The 23,393-nt window shown below is 51.2% G+C and overlaps 1 protein-coding gene across 1 annotated transcript; it reads left to right on the top strand.

Moving 5' to 3' along the window:
- Positions 1 to 134: 134 nt before the first annotated feature.
- LOC112116796 (C-type lectin domain family 2 member B-like) lies at positions 135 to 20,145 on the top strand. The gene is made up of 5 exons (XM_026660392.1): positions 135 to 213; positions 13,346 to 13,444; positions 15,345 to 15,517; positions 17,896 to 18,002; positions 19,986 to 20,145. Exons 1-5 carry the CDS (start codon positions 135 to 137, stop codon positions 20,143 to 20,145), a joined length of 618 nt encoding a protein of 205 aa, XP_026516177.1.
- Positions 20,146 to 23,393: the final 3,248 nt, after the last annotated feature.

The following is a 23,393-nucleotide window of genomic DNA, read 5'->3' as shown; positions in this document are numbered from 1 at the left end:
TTGCGTTGCAGAACAGCCACGTCGGGAGCCAGGAATCTCTCCAGCCGACTGGGACTGAATCCCCACGCCGGGTATAGCGAGAAAGCGAGGCGCCCAGCGCGTGCCCGCGTGTCCCACCGAGACAAGAGAAAAGAATGGATCCCGCAGGGAAGAAACTGTGGCCGGAGGTTTATCCTGATATCTGTGGAAACCCCGAGAGCAGAGCGGAACCAGGTAACTTAAGCCTGGTTCTGAGCATTTAAATGGGGTCTCTAGCTTCGTGGATTGTAAAGCCAGGAGGGACCACTGTGATCATCTGTTCTGACACCTCCCTCTGCCCACACACCTGCCACTGTATAGCACAGGCCCTTGAATCCCACCCACTGCTCCCTGCTTCCAGCCCACGCCTGCTGGGGGAGCTAGAGCTTGCAAAAAATGTGCAAACCTCTGGCTCTGTACAGACGGGGCTCTGCAAATGTCAAAGAGCAGGTGTAGGAGGAATCTGACGTGCCTGTGATTGTAACACCTTTGGGAATGGGGGGAATCATAGAATCATAGAATATCAGGGTTGGAAGGGACCTCAAGAGGTCATCTAGTCCAACCCCCTGCTCAAAGCAGGACCAATTCCCAACTAAATCATCCCAGCCAGGGCTTTGTCAAGCCGGGCCTTAAAAACCTCCAAGGAAGGAGACTCCACCACCTCCCTAGGTAACGCATTCCAGTGCTTCACCACCCTCCTGGTGAAATAGTGTTTCCTAATATCCAACCTAGACCTCCCCCACTGCAACTTGAGACCATTGCTCCTTGTTCTGTCATCTGCCACCACTGAGAACAGCCGAGCTCCATCCTCTTTGGAACCCCCCTTCAGGTAGTTGAAGGCTGCTATCAAATCCCCCCTCATTCTTCTCTTCTGGAGACTAAACAATCCCAGTTCCCTCAGCCTCTCCTCATAAGTCATGTGCTCCAGACCCCTAATCATTTTTGTTGCCCTCCGCTGGACTCTTTCCAATTTTTCCACATCCTTCTTGTAGTGTGGGGCCCAAAACTGGACACAGTATTCCAGATGAGGCCTCACCAATGTCGAATAAAGGGGAACGATCACGTTCCTCGATCTGCTGGCAATGCCCCTACTTATACAGCCCAAAATGCCGTTAGCCTTCTTGGCAACAAGAGCACACTGTTGACTCATATCCAGCTTCTCGTCCACTGTGACCCCTAGGTCCTTTTCTGCAGAACTGCTACCTAGCCATTCGGTCCCTAGTCTGTAGCAGTGCATGGGATTCTTCCGTCCTAAGTGCAGGACTCTGCACTTATCCTTGTTGAACCTCATCAGGTTTTTTTTGGCCCAATCCTCTAATTTGTCTAGGTCCCTCTGTATCCGATCCCTACCCTCTAGCGTATCTACCACGCCTCCTAGTTTAGTGTCATCTGCAAACTTGCTGAGAGTGCAGTCCACACCATCCTCCAGATCATTAATAAAGATATTAAACAAAACCGGCCCCAGGACCGACCCTTGGGGCACTCCGCTTGAAACCGGCTGCCAACTAGACATGGAGCCATTGATCACTACCCGTTGAGCCCGACGATCTAGCCAGCTTTCTATCCACCTTACAGTCCATTCATCCAGCCCATACTTCTTTAACTTGGCGGCAAGAATACTGTGGGAGACCGTATCAAAAGCTTTGCTAAAGTCAAGGAATAACACATCCACTGCTTTCCCCTCATCCACAGAGCCAGTTATCTCATCATAGAAGGCAAATCTGGGAGTTGCTGGGGTGTTTGCTGTGCCTTAAATATGACTGTGGAAAATACTTGCGGAGGCTGAAACTGAACAGTTCTCTCAGCCCCAGACGGCCCTTGGTTTAATCCCCCAGGGTAAGCAGTTTGCCCAGATGCCAGGCTATCCAGCTCTCCCAGAATCAGGGGGAGCAGGGCTCCTTCCCTACCGAGTTTGTCCAGGAGTGTGTGTGTGCATGTAGGGGTTAGGGGCATGGGGAGAGCTGGGGCCCTGGTGTCAGATGTGAGACCTCACACACACGCATCCACCCGCCCCATTGCAAGCCTTAAGAAGCTGGTCTGCCTCCAGCAAGCTACAGCTACATGGTCAGATGCTCATCAAACCCTCTCTTATCCCTTTTGACCTGAGCGACTCGCCAAAAATGTGGCATCTTGCAGCTTGCTCCAGTTACGGGGAGAAACTGACAGCGGGGTCTGGTACCTTTGATGCAGTCTGGCTTATTTACAAAGAAAGTACAAATTCCTGTAACCCCAAACATGGGAAGGGTCAAACCATGGGAGACAGTTTCCTTGCTCACAGTTCCTAGCCTCTTTCAGTCAGCACTGTGCCCAAAAGCGCCCTCTCAAGGTTTCTTCTCAGGATCCCACTGCCAGCGCTTCTGTGTCTGGCTTTCTGGCTGCCTGCTCCCTCAGCTTCTCCATTGTTTTTTCTTCTCTGTCTTGTGCACACGTACACACACACACACACACATCTACTCACAAGCAATACCTGGCCACGTCCCTCTCCTACATAACTGAAACTCCCGAGTAGCCCACGTGTGCCTCTGTGTTGGGATAGGGGTGCTGTGATTTCATAAAAGAGTTAGTTGTAAAAAAAAAAAAAAAAAGTTATTGTAAAGGAAGGGTGGTGGTTACACCCAGCTGCTTCAACAACAACACAACCACCTACAATGTGATAAAGTCTCTTTGGGGGTCTGCTGAGCCTACCAAGGCTGCTTGTTAGTGATGTTTGCCACCAGACAAGCCCAGTGTTGCCAAGGTGTTAGAAGAATCCAGACCATAGGTGTCTGTCAGAGACGGGTATGATGCACCCAGGATGGGGTCACTTGCAGCGTTTGGGGGTTGCTCCCCAGTACCCTGTTATCCTTGCTGTCACTCCTGATCTGGTAGCAGGTCACTGTCTAGTACAATGTCTCCCAGGGTCAGCCTTGGTTTTTCCTTGATGCTTTTCAAGGAGACATATTACAGTTGGAGACAACGTCTGTCACTCCCTGATATATGGGACATTGCAGTGGAAAATGCCTCTGTCACATCTAGTCCACAGTCTCCCCTCTCTATACAGCACTCCAGGGACCCCGCTCAGGTTTGTGGAAGGGTGTGTGCTGTCGGGATAGGTTTGTTTTTTTGTTAGCTTGTTTTTCTTTTGGGGATTTTGTACCGCCCCCAGAGCCATGGTCCCTGGTTTTTAGGATCGAAGGCAGGGGTCTCAAACTCAAATGACCACGAGGGCCTCATGAGGACTAGTATATTGGCCTGAGAGCCGCATTACTGACACCTCCCCCCCGCCGCCCTCGGCCCCGCCCCCACTCCACCCCTTCCGTGAGGCCCTGCCCCTGCTCCGCCTCTTCCCACCCCTTCCCTGCCCCCATTCCAACCCCTTCCCCGAAATCCCCACCAAAACTCCGCCCCCTCCCTGCTCCCAGGGGGTACAGGAGGGGTGTGGGGTGTGGCGGGGGCTCAAGGCAGGGAGTTGGTGTGTGGGGTGCAGGAGGGGTGAGGGGTGCAGCAGGGGGCTCAGGGCAGGGGGTCGGGGTGCAGGAGGGGTGCAGCAGGGGATTCAGGGCAGGGGGTCGGGGTGTGGCATGGGGCTCAGGGCAGTGGGTTGGGATGCAGGAGGGGTGCAGGGTGAGGCAGGGGGCTCAGGGCAGGGGGTCGGGTGCAGGAGGGGTTCAGGGGGCGGGCTCTGGCCCGGCACGCACTGGGGGAAGGACAGGCTCCCTGCCTGCCCTGCCCTGCCCCCGCGCCGCTCCAGGAAGCGTCCGGAACCTGGGGGAGGAGGGGCACATGGGTCTGTGTGTTGCTGTTGCTTCAGGCAGCGCCCCCAGCAGCTCCCATTGGCCGCGGTTCCCCATTCCTGGTCAATGGGAGCTGCTGGGGGCGGTGCCTGAAGCAACAGCAACACACAGACCCTTGTGCCCCTCCTCCCCCAGGTTCCGTCTGCTTCCCGGAGCGGCGCGGGGGCAGGACAGGCAGGCAGGGAGCCTGCCCTTCCCCCGGTGCGCGTCGAGCCGGAGCCGCTCTAGGTAAACGCCGGGGGGGCCATGAGGAGCTCGCAGGCTGCAGAAAATAACCCCACGGGCCACGTGTTTGAGACCCCTGCTCTAAGGTATAAATGAACAAAACAGGATGTTTTCACTGAGAGTAGGTGAGGAAATTGTCAGTTAAGCTGTTTTTTTTAACCTACAAAGACTTAGAGATGTCATATTCCCCGCTTCTCTAGCTCAAAGCGCGCATGAGTCATGTTCTCCAGTGGAACCCAGAAAAAGAGTTAGGTAAGCAGCGGAGGAGGCGAGGAGACCAAGCTGTGCTTTTTTGGGCTGAGCTGCATGGGAAACTTATACAGGGAATAATTTCCTATGTGGAGATTCTTATTCTGCACTAAGTGTTGCTTTTTTTGGTTTAGCTTTAACCCCTTCCAAAGCAATATTAAATAAACTGGAAAAAGGCCACTCTTGTACTAGAATAAGAGTCTCCCCATGGGAGGCTGAACTGGTATGACTATTGGTTTAAATTCCCACCTTGGCTTATACTGGGATCACTTTAATAGAATCATAGAATATCAGGGTTGGAAGAGACCTCAGGAAGTCGTCTAGTCCAACCCCCTGCTCAGAGCAGGACCAACACAAACTAAATCGTCCCAGCCAGGGCTTTGTCAAGCCTGACCTTAAAAACCTCTAAGGATAGAGATTCCACCACCTCCATTCCAGTGCTTCACCACCCTCCTAGTGAAATAGTGTTTCCTAATATCCAACCTAGACCTCCCCCACTGCAACTTGAGACCATTGCTCCTTGTTCTGTCATCTGCCACCACTGAGAACAGCCGAGCTCCATCCTCTTTGGAACCCCCCTTCAGGTAGTTGAAAGCTGCTATCAAATCCCCGCTCACTCTTCGCTTCCGCAGACTAAATAAGCCCAGTTCCCTCAGCCTCTCCTCGTAAGTCATGTGCTCCAGCCCCCTAATCATTTTTGTTGCCCTCCGCTGGACTCTCTCCAATTTGTCCACATCCTTTCTGTAGTGGGGGGCCCAAAACTGGACACAATACTCCGGATGTGGCCTCACCAGTGCCGAATAGAGGGGAATAATCACTTCCCTTGATCTTCTGGCAATGCTCCTACTAATACAGCCCAATATGCCGTTAGCCTTCTTGGCAACAAGGGCACACTGTTGATTCATATCCAGCTTCTCATCCACTGTAACCCCCAGGTCCTTTTCTGCAGAACTGCTGCTTAGCCAGTCGGCTATATAGACAAGCCTTTATACTCCACTGGTGATCTGCAGTTTGTGGCTGTCTCCTTGGGTAGGAAGAGCTGGGAAAAGCTGGATTGAAGGAGACTTTCAGGTGTAGGACAGTCTGCCCCCACTCTCCTAGTTAGCTTTAGATGAGATGGCTTGAGATGAGTAGGCAAGGACCAGAGCCACCTAAGGGATGAGCTGAAGCCCCATGAAGGGGCCTGATGCTCATTAGAACTGGAATTTGGGAAGTAAATAAAAGGAACCTAAGACAATTGCCTAGGGAGGTTGTGGAATCTCCGTCATTGGAGGTTTTTAAAAGCAGGTTAGACAAACACCTGTCAGGGATGGTCTAGATGGTGCTTGGTCCTGCCTCAGCGCAGGGGGCTGGACTAGATGATCTCTCGTGGTCCCTTTGCCAGACACAGCAAACCACCACAAGGCAAAGCCCCGCACCACTCCTGTAAGTCCTTTGTGACTTGTACTCACAGCCCACGCCAAGTTATTGGACTTTGCAGAGTTTTCCAGGCTCTTTTAGCCCAATCGTCTTAACTCAAAAACTCAGCCATCTTGGGCAGCCTGAAATATGTCAACAGCCTTTCAGTTTTCCCAGCATGCTTAGGGGGACTTGGGCTAAGTGACTTCCAACCCCTCCCCAAAATTCCAAGTGTAGCCCATAGGATTATTTTGCTAGCTATTATATCCTACTAATCCAGCCAGATGTATCAAATACTATGTTTCTCTTTCTGAATTAATCCATTTGATTCTTATATTTTATCAGTATTAATTCCTTTGAATTTAGGATGTGTTGAGGCATATGATATGTGTTTCCTCATAATTATACATAGAATAAGTTTTGCTGAAATGATGAAATGCAAGAAGTCTACCGGCCTGTAAGATCCGGTAAGATCTGCTATAGAGCAAAAAGTATAATCAGTTAAGAGTATGTCAGCATAAAAACTGGTAACCTTTGTTGAAATGCTGAAATGAAAGAAGCCTACTGGCCTGTAAGATTCAGTAAGATCTGCTATGTAGCAAAAAGTAGAATCAGTTAAGGGTACGTCTTCACTACCCGCCGTATCGGCGGGTAGCAATCGATTTATCCGGGATCGATATATCGCGTCTCGTTAAGACGTGATATATCGATCCCCCAACGCGCTCACCGTCGACTCCAGAACTCCACCGGAGCGAGCGGCGGTAGCGCAGTCGAGGGGGGAGCCGCGGCCGTCGATCCCGCGCCATCTGGACCCCAGGTTATTCGATCCAAGATACTTCGACTTCAGCTACGCTATTCGCGTAGCTGAAGTTGCGTATCTTGGATCGATCCCCCCCCAGTGTAGACCAGCCCTAAGAGTATGTCAGCATAAAAGCTGGTAACCTGTGGCATAGATAAGAATGATCCCTGAACTTTGGGGAACAGGTTTATCCGGCACCTACAATTGGTTGGTTTCTGCAGGGTACACCACGACTTGGAGGTCACCAAGAGAGCCTAGGTTGGCAGTTCTGGAGTGAGATAATCCTTATTAATATATAGAGAGTAAGTGTCATAATCCACTAACCTATAGGAGAAGGGTACCCATTAATTTCTTAGGGTATGCAAATAAGATTTGGGTATAGTGGGTTGGGCCTGAATTACATAGTGTCAGGATCCTATAAAATACCTTGTTTGGAAAAAGTCTGGAGTGCTTTTTCCTGTAGCTCTTTCGTTTCTTTGTTCTCCTATATTCTATAGACTATCTTTTTATCTACCTATCATTCACGCTATCAGCTCAGCTTGTGCAGTATAGTAGAACTACTCAACATTCCTAACTACTGGGGAAGCCAGCACCATCGTGTTATCGGGCATGCCAGGAGTCCTCAAGGAAGGGTGTGAGTATGTTCAGTTAAGGTACTTATAATAGAAATGGTACCACCAGGAGTTTTGGAATTCTTTTACTGTTTTGCAGTGATAAGTTTCATAGCATTTATTATTCTTTTGTTAATCTCGATAAAGTTTTTATCAATTTGGTATTGTCCTCAGGGTAAGTGTTTTTGCCAAGCACTCCGAGAGTCCTCTCCCGATACAGAACTCTCCAAGTTCTTGAACCCTGGACTCTGAATTGGACAAGAACCTATAAATCTTCTGGTCAGATACCATCAGTGGCGAGCCATAACAACCAACCCATCAAATTCAGGTCAACACAAGCTAATAGCCCATGCTCCAGAGGCCTCAAATGCAGTAGGGTCTTTTGTGCTCTCTTAGAGACAGGACCCACTGAAACGGAGGACGTCCATGGTGATAATCCTCAGCTCTTACAGCACTTTGTGACAAAGTGGGAATGTTCTTAATGTTTTCTTTGAATACTGTGTGGGTGCCTCAGTTTCCCCTATGCATTTCTTAAGTATTTAGGTGGTGGGATAAGGGTGTGTGATTGTTGCAGAGCCCTAGAGGGCCAGTGTGATGCTGTCTGCACAGAGAATGGCTGACACACTGTCTCCTGGCAACTGATGGCCTGGGCCCCTCCCCAGCAAGGTGCCAACTGAAGGTGTTGGAGAACAAAGAGATCAGGTGGCCTCCTGGCCCGGGAAAGAGACAAAGGCCAGAGGAGGGGCTGGAGGGAGTTTCAGTTGGGAGCTGGCTGGGGAGACGAGGGGAGGCCCAGAACCTGGGTCTGGGCTCCCCACCCCCAAGATGGACCTCACTGGGGGGTCCTGTTTTCCGTACCTACAAGCTCTGGTTTAGACTGTGTTCCTGTTGTCTAATAAACCTTCTGTTTTACTGTCTGGCTGAGAGTCACGTCTGACTGCAGAGTTGGGGTGCAGGGCCCTCTGGCTTCCCTAGGAGCCCCACCTGGGTGGATTTGCTGTGGGAAGCACACGGTGTGGAAGGGGATGCTGAATGCTCCGAGGTCAGACCCAGGAAGGTTGAAGCTGTGTAAGCTTCTTGCCCTGGAGACAGTATGCTCAGAGAGAGGAGGCTCCCCCAGAGTCCTGACTGGCTTCGTAGGGAGTAGGTTCCAGAGCATTGCCCGGTGACTCTGTGACACACTTGTCAACAGGAGATCTCAACGCACTTTACCAAGGGAAGCCGGTATCGCTCTCCCTGTGCTAGAGGGGGAAACTGAGTCCCAGAGCAGGGACGTGACTTGCCCAAAGTCAGGCAGAGGCGGAGTTGAGAACAGAACCCAGGCCCCCAGCATCCCAGGGCAGTGAGCTGACTTAAGCGGATTGCCCCTAGTGGAGCACTGGGGATGGGCGGATGTTGGTCCGCCACTTTTAAAGGCCCCTCCCCCTCCGCCTAAGGGGAGGTGCCACTGAACCCAGGGGAGTGAGGATCACAGGTTCAAAATCAGGGATTCAGAGGGGGACACAGAGGAAAAGAAGCCAGGACAGTGCCCACCACTCCTCAAAGGTGTCCAGGAAGCCAGTGGACATGGCCCAGAGGAACTGTGCCCAGAGACGTGACGTCAGGAGGGAGCAGGTTGCAGATGGGGCAGAGAGCTAGATTTCCTCCATTGTGCCCCACCCTATAATCCCTTCTCCATTTCCCTCCCTCTCTCTGACCGCTTTTTTCCTGCTTCACTCCCCGCCTCCCCCACAATTCCATGCTGTCCTCTGCTGACCCCTCCAGCAGCGCAAACATCCGGGTGCACCTTAGCAGGGCTGGGGAAGCAGGGTGCAGGGGCTGGAAAGGGAATCTACAGGGGGGCAGCCAAGCAGAGCGGTGCCCTGAACGTGACCGTCTAGTAGATGAAGCCAAAACTGTCAAGTTGGGATCTGGGGTTTTTAAATGTTTTTTAAAAGTTTCTAACTCGTGACAGTTGCCAACTAAAATTAACTTGAATGATTTGAATAGTAATTTTGGCGAGAGGAGGGGAATTTATTACCGGCCCACTGATTGCAAATGTACTGTAAGTGCCCTATTTTGATTGACCTTAATCAGGGTTTGGGTTTTTTTTGTTTGGGTTTTTTTAAGCGATTCACTTGCTAGATCAAAACAGGTCACTGCTCTTAACATCTAAACTAGGATTGTCACCACCCAGACTTGGCAGAGAGCCAACACAACGCGAGGGGGGAACTGAAAGCCACGTGGGTGCAAGTTTGTGGGTCGACCAGTTCCCGACTCTGCAAATGCCCCAGCTTCTGTTTAAGGGACTGTCTGTACTGCAGCCAGGGGCGTGTGTTTGCAGACCTGAGCTAGCTTTCATTTAGTGAGTGGCACTAAAAATAGCAGCGGGGCAGTGGCCCGGCTTTCAGCCTGGGCGGTGTGAGCCCCTCTGACCCCCCACGTATGTACCTGCCTTCCTAGCTCACACCAAACCCTGCACTGACACTGCTTCGCTGCTAGATCTTAGCAGTGCTCGCTAGATCCAGGCTGGCTTGGGCACGTCCACCCGAGCTGCAGTCACACCTGCCAACTGCAGTGTAGACGTCACCTGGCCCGTTCCACGCCAAGTTCCGGCTGAGGCTGGAGGAGGGTGAATCAGCAGCAGGAGGTGGGGGAAGGGGTCAGCAGCCAGGGGATGAGGAGTGATTAGGAAGGGAAGGGGTCAGCTGTGGGTGGGAGAGATGGGGGGGGGGGAGGGCAGAAAGCAGCAGCAGTGGGGAAGGGAGGGGAGGCAGTAGCGGGGTGAGACAGGAAGCCCATAGCTAGAGAGGGTGTATGGGAAGGAAGGGGCCAGCAATGGGGGCGGGGCGGTGGGAGGAAGCAGCAGTGGTGGGGAGTGGGCTGTGACTATGAGGGAAGCAGGGGGCCTGCAGTGCTCAATGGAGGGGGATTTAGACCGTGAGCCGTCAGGAAGGGGATGTGATAAGAATAGTAGCATCGTAGTGTATAGTAAACCCGCTGTCATGCATGGAAAATGGGGGCAGTCAGCGTTCACCTTACGGAGACTCTGCACAGCGTGGATGCCGGCTGCTTCCTTTTGGGGTTAAGTCTTCCCCTGCCAGACGGCTGGGTGGCCTTTGAACCTGTGAGCGATGCAGACTGCAAACTGCTGAGCAGCGTGACTGGGGCGCAAAGCGATCATAGGATGTCATGCGATCTGCGGGGGAGACACTCATGCCCAAGCCCTGCAGGAGCGCTGGCGTAGTCGCTCGCTTGTGGCTCAGTATTTATAGCATCTCGGAGGCGTAAGTGTCCCCGTGTTGATGTTGGTGTAGGAGGCTGTAGCACAGTCTGAGGGCTGGGACACTTGGACAGCCTGGGACTTTGAAGGCAGCGAAGGGGAACCGGCTCCTTGGAGCATCCCTGGCTGGAGACAGAGAGGCTGCGGCTTGCACAGGTGGGGCTGAATTTTCAGCGTTGGCTGTAAATGGCCAGGCCCTTTGGTGGAGCAGCAGGGACCTGATCACAGTTATGAGCAGGGCAGCCGGTTTGCACTCGCAGCTGCTGTATCCGGTGCATGTATCTGGGATCAAGCCCATGTCAGGGGGGAGGGGGCTTGGCAATAGCCCCTTGTCTCCTTTTGTTCTCCTGCCTTCCTTGTCCCCTTCCTTCTATTGTTGAGGGTTCACATGTGCACCCACCCCAATGGGCTTCTCCAGGCCGGAACAACCAGCTGGGATCCTGACTGGGGGTGTGCGTAGTGGTGGGGCAGATGTATCCTGGGGGAGGGCCTCATATTACACCCCCATTTGAAGATCTGCCCCGTCTCTGTCCCTTCTCCACCTCATGTTCCTTTTCCCGGCTGTTGTTTGGGGCCAGTTTTTCTCTGCACGTGTGTGTGGAAACAGACGTTCCTGCCGCGTGTTTCTCGCTCCCACGGCGTGTTACGAACCCGCCCCGTGTGAACCCCCAGCATCCTGCACAGCTGCTGGGCCGGGACTGCAGCTCCCCCAGCTCAGTGCACGCACCTGACTGTTTGTGGTTGTGATTCACATTGATTGGGGGCAGGAGTTTTCCCATTCACCCCGGCGCTGACTGCTGAGGGAAGGGTGGCCTAGTGGTTTGGGGGCTAGGCCAGGCGTTGGAAGACCTGGGATTGAGTCCCTGTGTGATCTTGGGCAAGTGTTAGCCTCTCTCTGCCTCAGTTTCCCATCTGTACCATGGTCAGAACAGTAATTCCCTCTCTCACAAGGCTGCTGTGCGGGTAAATTCATTAACAGGCTGTGAGGTGTTCACATATTGTGGAGATGGGGCCAGATAAGACCTTACCTAGATAGGGCAGGAGATTTTTTTATGTTGGGGGCTGAAACAGAGGCTCCTCTCCCACAGAGGTTGCCTGGGTTCATTCTCTCCATATCTGAGATCATCCATGAGCAAAGATTCAAAAAATCCTTCAGAGGAAATCAGTAAAGCGGGTAGGAACATTTTCTATCAAAATATGCAGCTTCATTTTGGCTAAAATGTTTTGCAGAGATGTGTTAATTTTGATGGAAAGGTTTCTGAGGTCCACAGCCAGAGGCGACACGTGGGGGGGGGGGCAACCCCCCCCCATTTGAAAAAGTCGCCCCTGTCCACAGCTCTCTGGTTGCTTCTGCAGAGAGAGAGGGGAGCATATTTCTACACTGCGGGAAAAGGTGCATTCTTAACTCAGGTGGGTAACACGCATTGGCTAACCTGGGTGAAAATAGCAGCAAAAATACAGCAACTCGGGCTAGCATTAAAGCCTGAAATGGAGCCTGGGGTTGAATTTGAGGGGCAAACCCCAGTTGCTTTAAAGGATTTTGCTGCTGTTCTAACCCAAGTTAGCTAATCCCGAGTTAAGAACACACCTTTTCCAGTGTGAACGTACACAGAGAGAGGCACTTCCGAAAGATTTTGGTTTGGTTCAAACCACAGTGAGAACTAATTTCTAAACCTCAGAAGCTATCCCGCAACGGAATTGACATCAGTTGGTCAGCTCAAAATGGGTTCTTGTGTGAAGAAAGAAATGCATTACTGTCCCTGGCACAATCCAGCCTCTTATAAGGAGCTGGGCGCAACTAGGCAAGCAGGCTAAATGTCTATGGGAGGGCACAGGCTGGGCAGGGTGCACAGATTGCCAAGTGAGGGTGAGTCCCAAGTTCCCATCCCTTCTAACCGAGAGCCAGCCGCCCTTGGGACATTCTGCATACCAGCTCTGGGAGAGTCCAGGAAGGAGCAATGAGTGGAATTAAACAGCCCCTTTCATCTTGTAAGTAAGCCACAGATGTGAGTAAGCCATCCTCTGTGCAGTCATCCCTCATGCGACCAATGAAATCATTGCATGCAAATTGGGTATAAAGTAAGGCTGGTTATTGGTTGAGTTACCTCTGATATCACAATGGTCTACGCTCTTGGCATGGCATAAACATATCCCTTATTGTAGCTGTACATCACCCGCATGCAAGCTGTAAAGTCTAAATGGCTGAGAACGTAAAAATTAGGCGGTAACAGGCTGTGGATCTTAGTGATGAATGAACCTGGTGATATTGCGAACAAAAATTGCTCTCAGCCATGCTTAAGAATATAAGAACGGTCATACTGGGTCAGACCAAAGGTCCATCTAGCCCAGTGTCCTGTCTTCTGACAGTGGCCAATGCCAGGTGCCCCAGAGGGAATGAACAGAACAGGGAATCATCAAGTGATCCATCACCTGTCACCCATTCCCAGCTTCTGGCAAACAGGCTAGGGACACTATCCCTGCCCATCCTGGCTAATAGCCATTGATGGACCTATCCTCCATGAATTTATCTCGTTCCTTTTTGAACCCTGTTATAATCTTGGCCTTCACAACATCCTCTGGCAAGGAGTTCCACAGGTTGATTATGAATTGTGTGAAGAAATACTTCTTTTGTTTGCTTTAAACCTGCAGCTTATTAATTTCATTGGGTGACCCCTGGTTCTTGTGTTGTGAGAAGGTGTAAATAACACTTCCTTATTTACTTTCTCCGCACCAGACATGGTTTTATAGACCTCTATCATATCCCCCCTTAGTCGTCTCTTTTCCAAGCTGAAAAGTCTCAGTCTTATTAATCTCTAGTAGCTTGTAGCTACTTCCATTGCTTCCCATGGTAGGCTCCAGAGTGACACGGAGTGACAATCCTGGAATCTTAGGACATAGATAGATAACAGCAGCCATTCAGTAAAATATTCCATGGAAGCTAAGACCCTGGTGCAGCTACTGACTCTGGGTACCCCCGTTTCAGGAAAATTAAGGGCTTTTTCTCTTTCAGGTAATGGCCGTAGCAGCAGGCTCAGGAAACGTGCTGCATGTACAGTCGCAGTGAGCGTTGTACTTGTCATTCTGATTGTTGCTGTTTTTGCTCTGACAGGTGAGTGGCTAATCCCAGCGTCTATGTCGCTCAGGGCTGTGAATAATTTCATGCCCGGAGCACCACAGTTAGGTCAACCCAACCCCCGGTGGTGTAGACCCAACTGGATCGACAGAAGGATCCTTCCTTCCGTCGACCTAGCCACTGCCTCTCGGAGAGGTGGATTAATGACAGCGAGAAAACCCTTCTGTTGATGTAGGAAGCTTCTTTGCTCCGGCACTACAGTGGCCCGGCGGCAGCAGCACCATCGCAGTGCTACTGTAATGTAGACATACTCACTGGCTCTCTCCTCTCGGGCATCAGCCGTGGGGGCCGGGAACACCTCTTCAGACTCACTCTCCTGCTGCCTTCTGTAGCCTTGTTTGTGATGACAAAACTGGCCCTTTAAATTGTCTCCCTGGGGAAGTATGTGTCATTGTAACAAACCAGATAATCTTCTGTAACTGAGATAATACAAACATGAAAAGAATTTCTCCTCTTAAGAGCTCACAGTCTCGGGATGTCCACTCTACAGAGTCTATACTGGCCTGGCTAAGTCGCTGTAGTTACGTTGGCATAACATCAAAGCATAGACCAGTGGTTCTCAACCGATTTACCACTGGGTTGCATATGCAGCTCTCTATGTGTTATATGGGCCGCATCCACACAATATCTATATTACCCTATGGCCCTGAGGATGTCACATGGGCTGCAGCTGTGTGCTGATTGGGCCGCAAGCAGCCCATGGTTGAGAACCGCTGGTATAGACCCAGCCTACACTGACCGAAAGATTATTTTTCCCATCGGTGTTGGAACACCACCTCCCCGCGCAATAGTACCTACGTCAACACCAGCCTTCTTCCGTCAGCGTAGCTGCGTCTACACTGGAGGTTATGTCGGTGTGGCTGTGTCACTCAGGGGTGTGGTTTTTTTGTCAACCTATCTCTTAAGCATAGACCAACGCTCAACAGTCTAAACCAGGGGTAGGCAACCTATGGCACGCATGCCAAAGGCGGCACGTGAGCTGATTTTCAGTGGCACTCACACTGCCTGGGTCCTGCCCATCGGTCCGGGGGGCTCTGCATTTTAATTTAATTTTAAATGAAGTTTCTTAAACATTTTAAAAACCTTATTTACTTTACATACAACAATAGTTTAGTTCTATATTATAGACTTATAGAAAGAGACCTTCTAACATAACATAACAGGTGACCACATAAAGATATCATAACTAGGCCCTGACAAATTCACCGTTGTGAAAAACGTGTCACGGACTGTGAAATCTGGTCTTTTGTGTACTTTTACCCTATGCTATAAAAGTACCCTATGCTATATGGTAAAAGTATACAGAAGTACACAGCGTTTCTCAAACTGGGGGTCCCAACGCAAAAGGGGGTTGCAAGGCTATTGTAGAGGAGTCACGGTATTGCCACCCTTACTTCTGTGCTGCTGCTGACAGCAGCGCTGCCTTCAGAGCTAGGCACCTGGCCAGCAGCCGCTGCTTTCCGGCCACCCAGCTCCGAAAGCAGCGCAGAAGTGAGGGTGGCAATACCATAACCTCCCTGCAATAGCCTTGCGGCCCCTTTTTGGGTCAAGACCCCCAGTTTGTGAAATGCTGAGTCTTAAGTTCTTTACATGTTTATAATTTGCCATTTTTAAACACACATTTTCATGTTTTGTTACAATGCTGTGACATTTAAGATTTAAATACCTGAAAACATGAAAGTCAAGACATGTAGGAAATTGGACTGTGAATTTGATAGGGCTCTAATCATAACTGATACACATAAAAAGGAAGGAGCAGGGAAACCAGGGTTAAGGTTGCACTTTGGAGCCTTTCCTCATTTCCATCTGGTGGGTATTTGCATGCGGGGGAGGGAAAGGATGGGCTCTTACCCTTATGTCGCGCTCTCAATTTCAGTGCAGGTACTTAAAACACAGCCCCAATTCATGGCCTGGTGCCCAGACGGCTGGGTCGGATACCGAGGGAAATGCTACTATTTCTCCGAGGCTGAAGAGAACTGGAACAACAGCCAGAGACACTGCTCTGTACTCGGTGCTTCCCTGGCTGTGATTGACAGCGAGCAGGACCTGGTGAGAAACAAAACAGACCCATTCTGGGGGCGATGGCTATGCTGGATTTATGGTCGAGGGCTTCCAGGCGCTCCGTGGCCTAGGCCCAGGGTGTCTAAAAGAGCCTAAGGCTCTAGGATGAGGACTATGGTTGGCATCACCTCTCCTCTGGCACAATTTAATGGCAAAGCTTCTCAGTGAGGGAGATGGAGTTTCCTTGGTGGCTGGTCCTAGTTTGGGGAATGGTCTCCCCCAGGAACCAAGGACTGTCCAGAACCTCACCACCTTCTGCTCCGAGAGCGACGTGCACTTCTTTGAGCTGTCTTCTCGGGTATCAACGTAACCCACTGGTGAGGGGGTCACAGATTCCATGTATCAGGGGGTAGCCGTGTTAGTCTGTATCTACAAAAACAACAAGGAGTCCGGTGGCACCTTAAAGACTAACAGATTTATTTGGGCATAAGCTTTCGTGGGTAAAAACCTCACTTCTTCTTGAGGATCTGAGCCTTTACAGCCCCTGACAGGAGAGGGTTGCTTCTTTACATAGGAACATAAGAGCAGCCATACTGGGTCAGACCAATGGCCCATCTAGCCCAGTATCCTGTCTTCCGACAGTGGCCAGTGCCAGGTGCCCCAGAGGGAATGAACAGAACAGGGAATCATCAGTGATCCATCTTTAGCTCCCGCTGGTGTGACTTGTGCCTTTTCGTTATGGAGGTTCCTGGTTGAAGTCCCCAGTACGTCAGCCAAGATGGCCGCCTTCACATAAACACATAGTGTGTGCATTTCAAATGACAAAACCCTACCAAAACAAACCGCTCTTCTACACACACGATTCTCCCCCTTGGGAGAGAGAGAGAGAAAGAATCACATGTAATGTGTTAATCACATCACTTAACTCATGAGTGGAAGATGCTCTGCTATAAGGGGGGAATGGGATAAGACCTTGTGTGGAATAGTGTAGGCACACGGGATGATGCATATTGTTAAAATTGCCTAAGCCAGTGGTCCCCAAACTGTGGGGTGTTCCACCCCCAGGGAGGTGTGGAGGAATGTGCAGGGGGCGTATGGCCGGCCCAGGCCAGCTACCATGCAGGGGAGGAAGCCCCAGCCCCAGCTCCCCACCGCCCCCTAACCCCACCCCCAGCCCAGTTCTGGCCCCGACCGCAGCCCCACCCCCTGGACCACCCCCAGCCTAGCTCCATCCCGCCTCCAGCCCCAGACGCAGCTCCACCCTGCCCTCAGCCCAGTTCTGCCCTCATTCCCTCTCTGCCCCCAGGCCAGCTTCAGCCCCAACCGCAGCTCCAATCCTTCCCCAGCCCACCTCTGCCTCTAGCCCCGGCTCCTCCTCCAGCTCCATCTTCAGCCCAAGCTCCGCTGCTGAGCCAATTGTGCAGTAATGGGGGGGAGGGGGGAGGGAATGGGGGGAATGCAGACAGATTTCACTACTGGTAAGTGGGGGCCTGACAGGAAAAATTTGGGCACCCCTGATCTAAGTATTTCCATATTTCAGTTGTTATAACTGTCCCCCAGGTTTTCCTTTTGTGTTTTTTTTTTTTTTGAGGGGGTGCGGGGTTGTCTGAACTTTACTCTCTCAAGGGGAGGTTTTCCCCTGACAGTTTCAGCAAATCCACTTTTATTATTTCTCTCGTGGTAGCACCTAGGAAGGAACTCCAGCCCAGACTTTTTCAGTGAATTTATAAGTCACCAAACATTGGCCCAGCTCTAACTGGAAATAAGGCAAGGCTCCAAAGTGCTGCTTTAACTCTGGTTTTCCTTCTCCTTCCTTTTGGTGTGGATCAGTGATGATCCGATCTTTAGTTATGTGATTCCCCTGCTGCGTTTTCCCACGGGACCCCTGCCTCATTCAGCGCCCAAAGAATGGGGCAGGGTTGTGTGATGAATTCCTCTGGGGTCCCCAGCTTCTTGCCACGTTCGCTGCACCAGTTGTACGAGGCAGGGCCGCCCAGAGGATTCAGGGGGCCTGGGGTCTTCGGCGGCGGGGGGCCCCCGCCATGGGATTGTCGCTGAAGACCCGGAGCAGAAGAAGCTCTGGGGGCTCGGGCCCCGCGAGAGTTTTCCGGGGCCCCCAGAGCGGGTGAAGGACCCCGCTCCAGGGCCCCCGAAAAACTCTCGTGGGGGCCCCTGCGGGGCCTGGGGCAAATTGCCCCACTTGTCCTCCCCCGGGCGGCCCTGGTACGGGGCGCCATGACTGAAGCGGGGCTGAAGAGATGGTCTTGAGGTTAAGCCACTAAAGTGGAACCCAGGAGCTGTAGTTTAAATTACAGCCTCTGTTTTAACTAATTCAGGAACATATCTGTATAACGTGACTCTGTGCTGCCCGGAGCCCTGTGAGCAGCGCACGTGGAATCAAACTCTTTCCTTTTTCTGTGTTACAGGATTTCATGCTGCGATACAAAGGCGTCTCCGAGCACTGGATCGGCCTCTGGAGAGAGCAGGAGAGAGAGACCTGGAAATGGGTGAATGGCTCTGATTTCAACAGCTCGTGAGTCCTTTTTCTGTCTGTTTAGGTTCTGAACACTAGGCTGTGGGGCTGAATCCAGACGGAGCCAACGTTCACCAGGTGAACCCCAAAATACTGGCGGGGAGTGAGGGAAATCTGTATCCGCTCTGGGATTTGGGGTTGACTCCCACTGCTGACACCTGGAGCCACAGCAGAGCAGGGGGTGCTGCGCTGTTAGGGGGATGGTAACACTAGGGTTGTCAAGAACTAACTTTTCATTGAAACTGTTTTATGGTGGAAAATTGGGGTTTGGACCATTTCTTTTCACAAAATGTCTTTTCATGGAAAAAAATGATTTTTTTTTTGATTAAAAAAAAAAATCCCCCCCAAAGCAAGAAACTACTGAACTATTTCAGCTCAAAATGCTGCTCTGGTACCTCCTGGGAGTTGTAGTTTGGTTTCCTCATATCCTCAATCTCCCCTTTATGAGTGGGGCTCCCCAACTGGACAACATCTCCCCTGGTGCAGCATGGCCAAGGAACTACCTCCTCTTTGCCAAGAGAGATCGGGGCACCATGGGAAATGTAGTTTGGACATGGAGCTCGGCCTATAGAGAAGAATGAGAGTATGAGGCACCTGCACTACATCTCCCATAATGCACTGCTTCCCCTTGACCCGTGGTGAGACCATGGTGCATCCTGGGAGATGTAGTCTGACCAGTGAACTTAGCTTATAGAAGAGAAGGGGAGCATGAGGCACCTGAACTACAGCTCCCGTGAGGCACCACAGCAGCTTTTCCAAATTAAAATATTGTAAGTTGTGATTTTTTGGGGTCACACTTGTCTGGGCCAACTCCATTATAAGCTCCCACCTCAGCTACTCCCACTCAAGCTCCAGTCCCTGGAGAGCTGCAGGCCCGATGCCTTTGGAGATTTGGAGGCTGGAGGAAAGGGGTGAGGTCTGGCCTCAGGGATCATATGTTTGACGTCCGTGTCTTGGACTGAGACAATGTCAAAAAGAGGACGCAGACAGCAGCTCCTCTGAGATTCAAGGGAAAGGAAAAGGCATCACAGTTAGTTACAGCACAGCTAGCAGACATCACGGTTTGTGTTATTTACATGGTAGCAACCGTCAGTACAAAAGGGGCAGCAGTTTTCTGGGTGAATAAAGAGCTAAGTTTTTTTTTTTTAGTTTCAGGTCAAATGAATTTTTTTTTTTGTTCAGGCATTTTTAAACCACTTTTATTAAAAGCAAAGGAAATTTACAAACATCATGCACAAACCCATACTCCATAGCCCCTGGTTAGGGCACTCAACCTGGGTCTCCTTTATCCAAAATCAGATCCTCTCCCTGCCTGATTCGGAGTAGGGACTTGAACCTGAGTCTTCCTCATCCTAGATGAATGCTCTAATGACTGGGCTATCAGATATACCACCACCTCCTTCTCCAGTTTTGTGACGGGCGCCCAAGTGCCCTTGTCAATCCAGCCTGAAGAAAAAATTAGTTTGGGTTGAAAAGTTTCAGTCAACCCAAAATTGCATTTTTTTGGTGAATAAACTCTTCATCTAAACAACTTCACTAGCTCTAGCTAGAACCTCCTTCCCCGCCCACACACCTGCAATAGTAGATGTGGGCTCATTTGGCCCCCCTCACACATTAGGGAGAGATACAGTGATCCAGGCTGGAGGTGTTAGATCAGTGGTTCCCAAACTGTGGGTGGCAACGCCAAATGAGGTCGCACCATCGGCAGACGGGGTGGCGGTGGTCCCTAGCGTGAAGAAGGTGCCATTTTGCTTTACATGGCATTACCTTGCCTGTACGGTTCCTGTGAGGTCACAATGCATGGAGGACGTTATTTTTCTCTACAAAATGGCATTCTCCACACTGCCTGGGGTACTGGGAGGAAATAATTAATTAACATGGGGTCATGCTGGCAAAGAGTTTGGGGGCCCCTGCGTCAGACGCATTCTCCCACTGGCAGTAACGTCAGCTGGCTGACGATGGCTTCGTTCTCTCTCGTTGCAGGTTTCCAATAAGAGGAGGAGGGGACTGCGCATACCTGAACGACAGGAGCGTCAGCGCTTCAAGGTGCATCACCCAGAGAAACTGGGTCTGCCACAAAGCCGATGCGTATACAGACCAGAAAAGTGCAACGCAGGGGAGTCGGGAGCTGAAAAGCTTTTGACAAAGGCTCACCAGGGGCTACTAGAGAAACTGGCTCTCGCACAACTTGTCTACAGTCAACTTTATGCACCAGGACTGAAGAGTAAAGGAGTCAAATTTCCAATGATTTAGGTTAATCCATCTTCAGCGGGATCTAGCCACCAGAGAGGAACGAGCCACCCAATGGCAAATGCAGTGTGACAAATGCAAACAGGGTCCAGAGGAGGAACATTTGGGGATTACTCATCCATCTTCCTAGGTGCTAATATAACAGCAACAGCTCAGGAGAAGAAGCAGGGGTGAACTGCTGACCCCACTGAAATCTACGCACATTTTCCCATTCAATTCAATGAGGCCAGCATCTCACTCATGGGTGTCATTGTAGATGGCCCAACGCAGACCTCTGCTGAGCATGCAGCACCTGACAACAAAGCAAACAAGATGTTGGCATCCATAAAGAACGGGGTAGATGATAATACAAAAAATTATAAATATAAATCAAAGGGACACCCTGATGTGGAATACCGTATGCAGTACGGGTCACCCATCTCCAAAAGGATGCTGCAGAACTAGAAGTGGTTCAGAGACTGGTAACATGAATGATGAGAGATCAGGAGGGACTTTTGTGTGCTGAGATTGGAGCTGTTCTCGTCAGAGAATAAGGGGACATGAACAAGGGGAGAAAAAACAAAGACTGGGACAGGGAAGATAGATTGGGGTGCTGCTATTCAACCTGTCTCTCGATACAAGAACACCACGGGCACTTGACAAAACTGAAAGTCAGCAAATTTGAAACTGATCAGAGGACCTGTGCTTTCACATAATGCACAATTAGCCTGCGGAACTCACTGCTACAAGATGTCATTGAAGCCAAGAGCTTGGCAGGATTTTTTTTAAAAAGGACTGGGACATTAGATACTGTTGTTCATACAAGAGAGGAAATGGACAGGAGTTTGGGAAGGGATCCAAACCTTCTTACTTCAGGGCATGAACCACCATCTAAGGGTATGTCTACACTACAAAATTAGGTCGATTTTATAGAAGTCGATTTTTAGAAACCAATTTTATACAGTCGATTGCGTATGTCCACACTAAGCACATTAAGTCGGCAGAGTGCATCCTCACTACCGTGGCTAGCATTGACTTACAGAGCGGTGCACTGTGGGTAGCTATCCCACAGTTCCCGCAGTCTCCGCTGCCCATTGGAATTCTGGGTTAAGCTCCCAATGCCTGATGGGGCAAAAACATTGGGTGGTTTTGGGTACATGTCATCAGGCCCCCCTCTCCCTCCCTCCGTGAAAGCAATGGCAGACAATCGTTTCGCACCTTTTTTCCTGGGTTACCCGTGCAGACGCCATCCCAAGTGCGGAGTTCGTCCTCAAGTGCAGAATGGTGGTAGAATGTGCCTTTGGACTTTTAAAAGCTCATTGGCACTGTTTGCTGACTAGGTTAGACCTCAGCGAAACCAACATTCCCATTGTTATTACTGCTTGCTGTGTGCTCCATAATATCTGTGAGAGTAAGGGGGAGACATTTATGGCGGGGTGGGAGGTTGAGGCAAATCACCTGGCAGACGATTTTGAGCAGCCAGACACCAGGGCGATTAGAAGAGCACAGCAAGGCGCGCTGCACATCAGAGAGGCTTTGAAAACCATGACAGTTGTGTGTGTTTCTCCTTGATGCAAACCTGCCCCCTTTGTTGATTTTAATTCCCTGTAAGCCAACCACCCTCCCCCCTTTGAAATAAAGTAACTATTGTTTTGAAACCCTGCATTCTTTCTTTATTAATTAAAAAAAAATTAGATAACTGACAAGGTATCCCGGGTGGGGTGGGGTGGGGGAGGAGGGAAGGACAAGGCCACATTGCTTATTGTAGCCACACTACAAATCAAAACTGTTTGAATGACAGCCTTCTGTTGCTTGGGCCATCCTCTGGAGTGCAGTGGCTGGGTGCCCAGAGCCTTCCCCCCGCGTTCTTGGGCGTCTGGGTGAGGAGGATATGGAACTTGGGGAGGAGGGCAGGCAGTTATACAATGGATGCAGCGGGGGTCTGTGCTGTTGTTGGCTTTCCTGCAGCTCCAACAGACGCTTCATCATGTCCGTTTGCTCCCCCATTAGCCTCAGCATCGCCTCCTGCCTCTGCTCTTCACGCTCACTTAATGCTTTCCTGGCCTCTGCCACTGAATGCCTCCATGCATTAAGCTGTGCCCTATCAGTGCGGGAGGACTGCATGAGCTCAGAAATCATGTCATCGCGAATGCGTTTTTTTCGCCTTTTAATCTGCGATAACCTCAGGGACGGAGATAATGGGGGAGCATAGAAACATTTGCACCTGGGGGCAGTGATGAGCTGCCAAAATCTTAACAACCGGTTCCCTATAAAAAGTTCTGATTTAAGGGATGTGCCACAGTATGTATTTTTTGTACCTTTAATAGGGTTACCATACGTCCGTATTTTCCCTTATTTTTAAATTTTAAAAATTCCTCCCGGACGGCGATTTAAGAACCAAAAAGCCTGACATGTCCGGGATAATACAGATGTATGTTAACCCTACCTAAAAGTTCTTTTTTTAAAAAGCTGGGCCTGAACTAGAAATGACCTTCGTTTCACATGTGTGGGTCCCTGCCACTCCCTGGGGGAGTGCTAAGGTGACCAGATGTCCCGATTTTATAGAGACAGTCCCGATTTTTGGGTCTTTTTCTTATATAGGCTCCTATTATCCCCCCACCCTGTCCCGATTTTTCACACTTGCTCTCTGGTCACCCTAGGGTGTGCACATGTGTGGGTCCCAGCTGCTCCCTGCCCCCCTCATTGAAGCAGGTGTGCAGGGTTACTGCCCTGGGAACTGCAGGGCACCAGTGGACGTGGGGCCGGCTGCAGACAGGGGCGTGGGGCAGGGCTAGCTGGAGGCAGGGGGTGTGGGGCTGGCTGCAGGCAGGGCAGGGGGTGTGGAGATGGCTGGAGACAGGAGGGTGCGGGGTTGGCTGGAGGCAAGGGGGTGCGGGGTTGGCTGGAGGCAGGGCAGCGACTGACTGGAGGTAGGGGCTGGGTGCAGGCAGGGCAGGGGGGTGCGGCAGGGGCTGGCTGGAGACAGGACAGGGGGTGCGGGGCTGGCTGCAGGCAGGGCAGGGGGTGCGGCAGGGGCTGGCTGCGGGCAGGGGGTGCGGGGCTGGCTGCAGGCAGGGCAGGGGGTGCGGCAGGGGCTGGCTGCGGGCAGGGCAGGGGGTGCGGGGCTGGCTGGAGACGGGGCTGGCTGCGGGCAGGGTGGCG

The sequence above is a fragment of the Terrapene carolina genome, unplaced genomic scaffold (genome assembly GCF_002925995.2).
Source record: "Terrapene carolina triunguis isolate 2854851 unplaced genomic scaffold, T_m_triunguis-2.0 Scaffold752, whole genome shotgun sequence".
Taxonomy (NCBI): domain Eukaryota; kingdom Metazoa; phylum Chordata; order Testudines; family Emydidae; genus Terrapene; species Terrapene triunguis.
The sequence above is the reverse complement of the archived record's forward strand: the minus strand, read 5'-3'. Positions and strand labels throughout refer to the sequence as shown.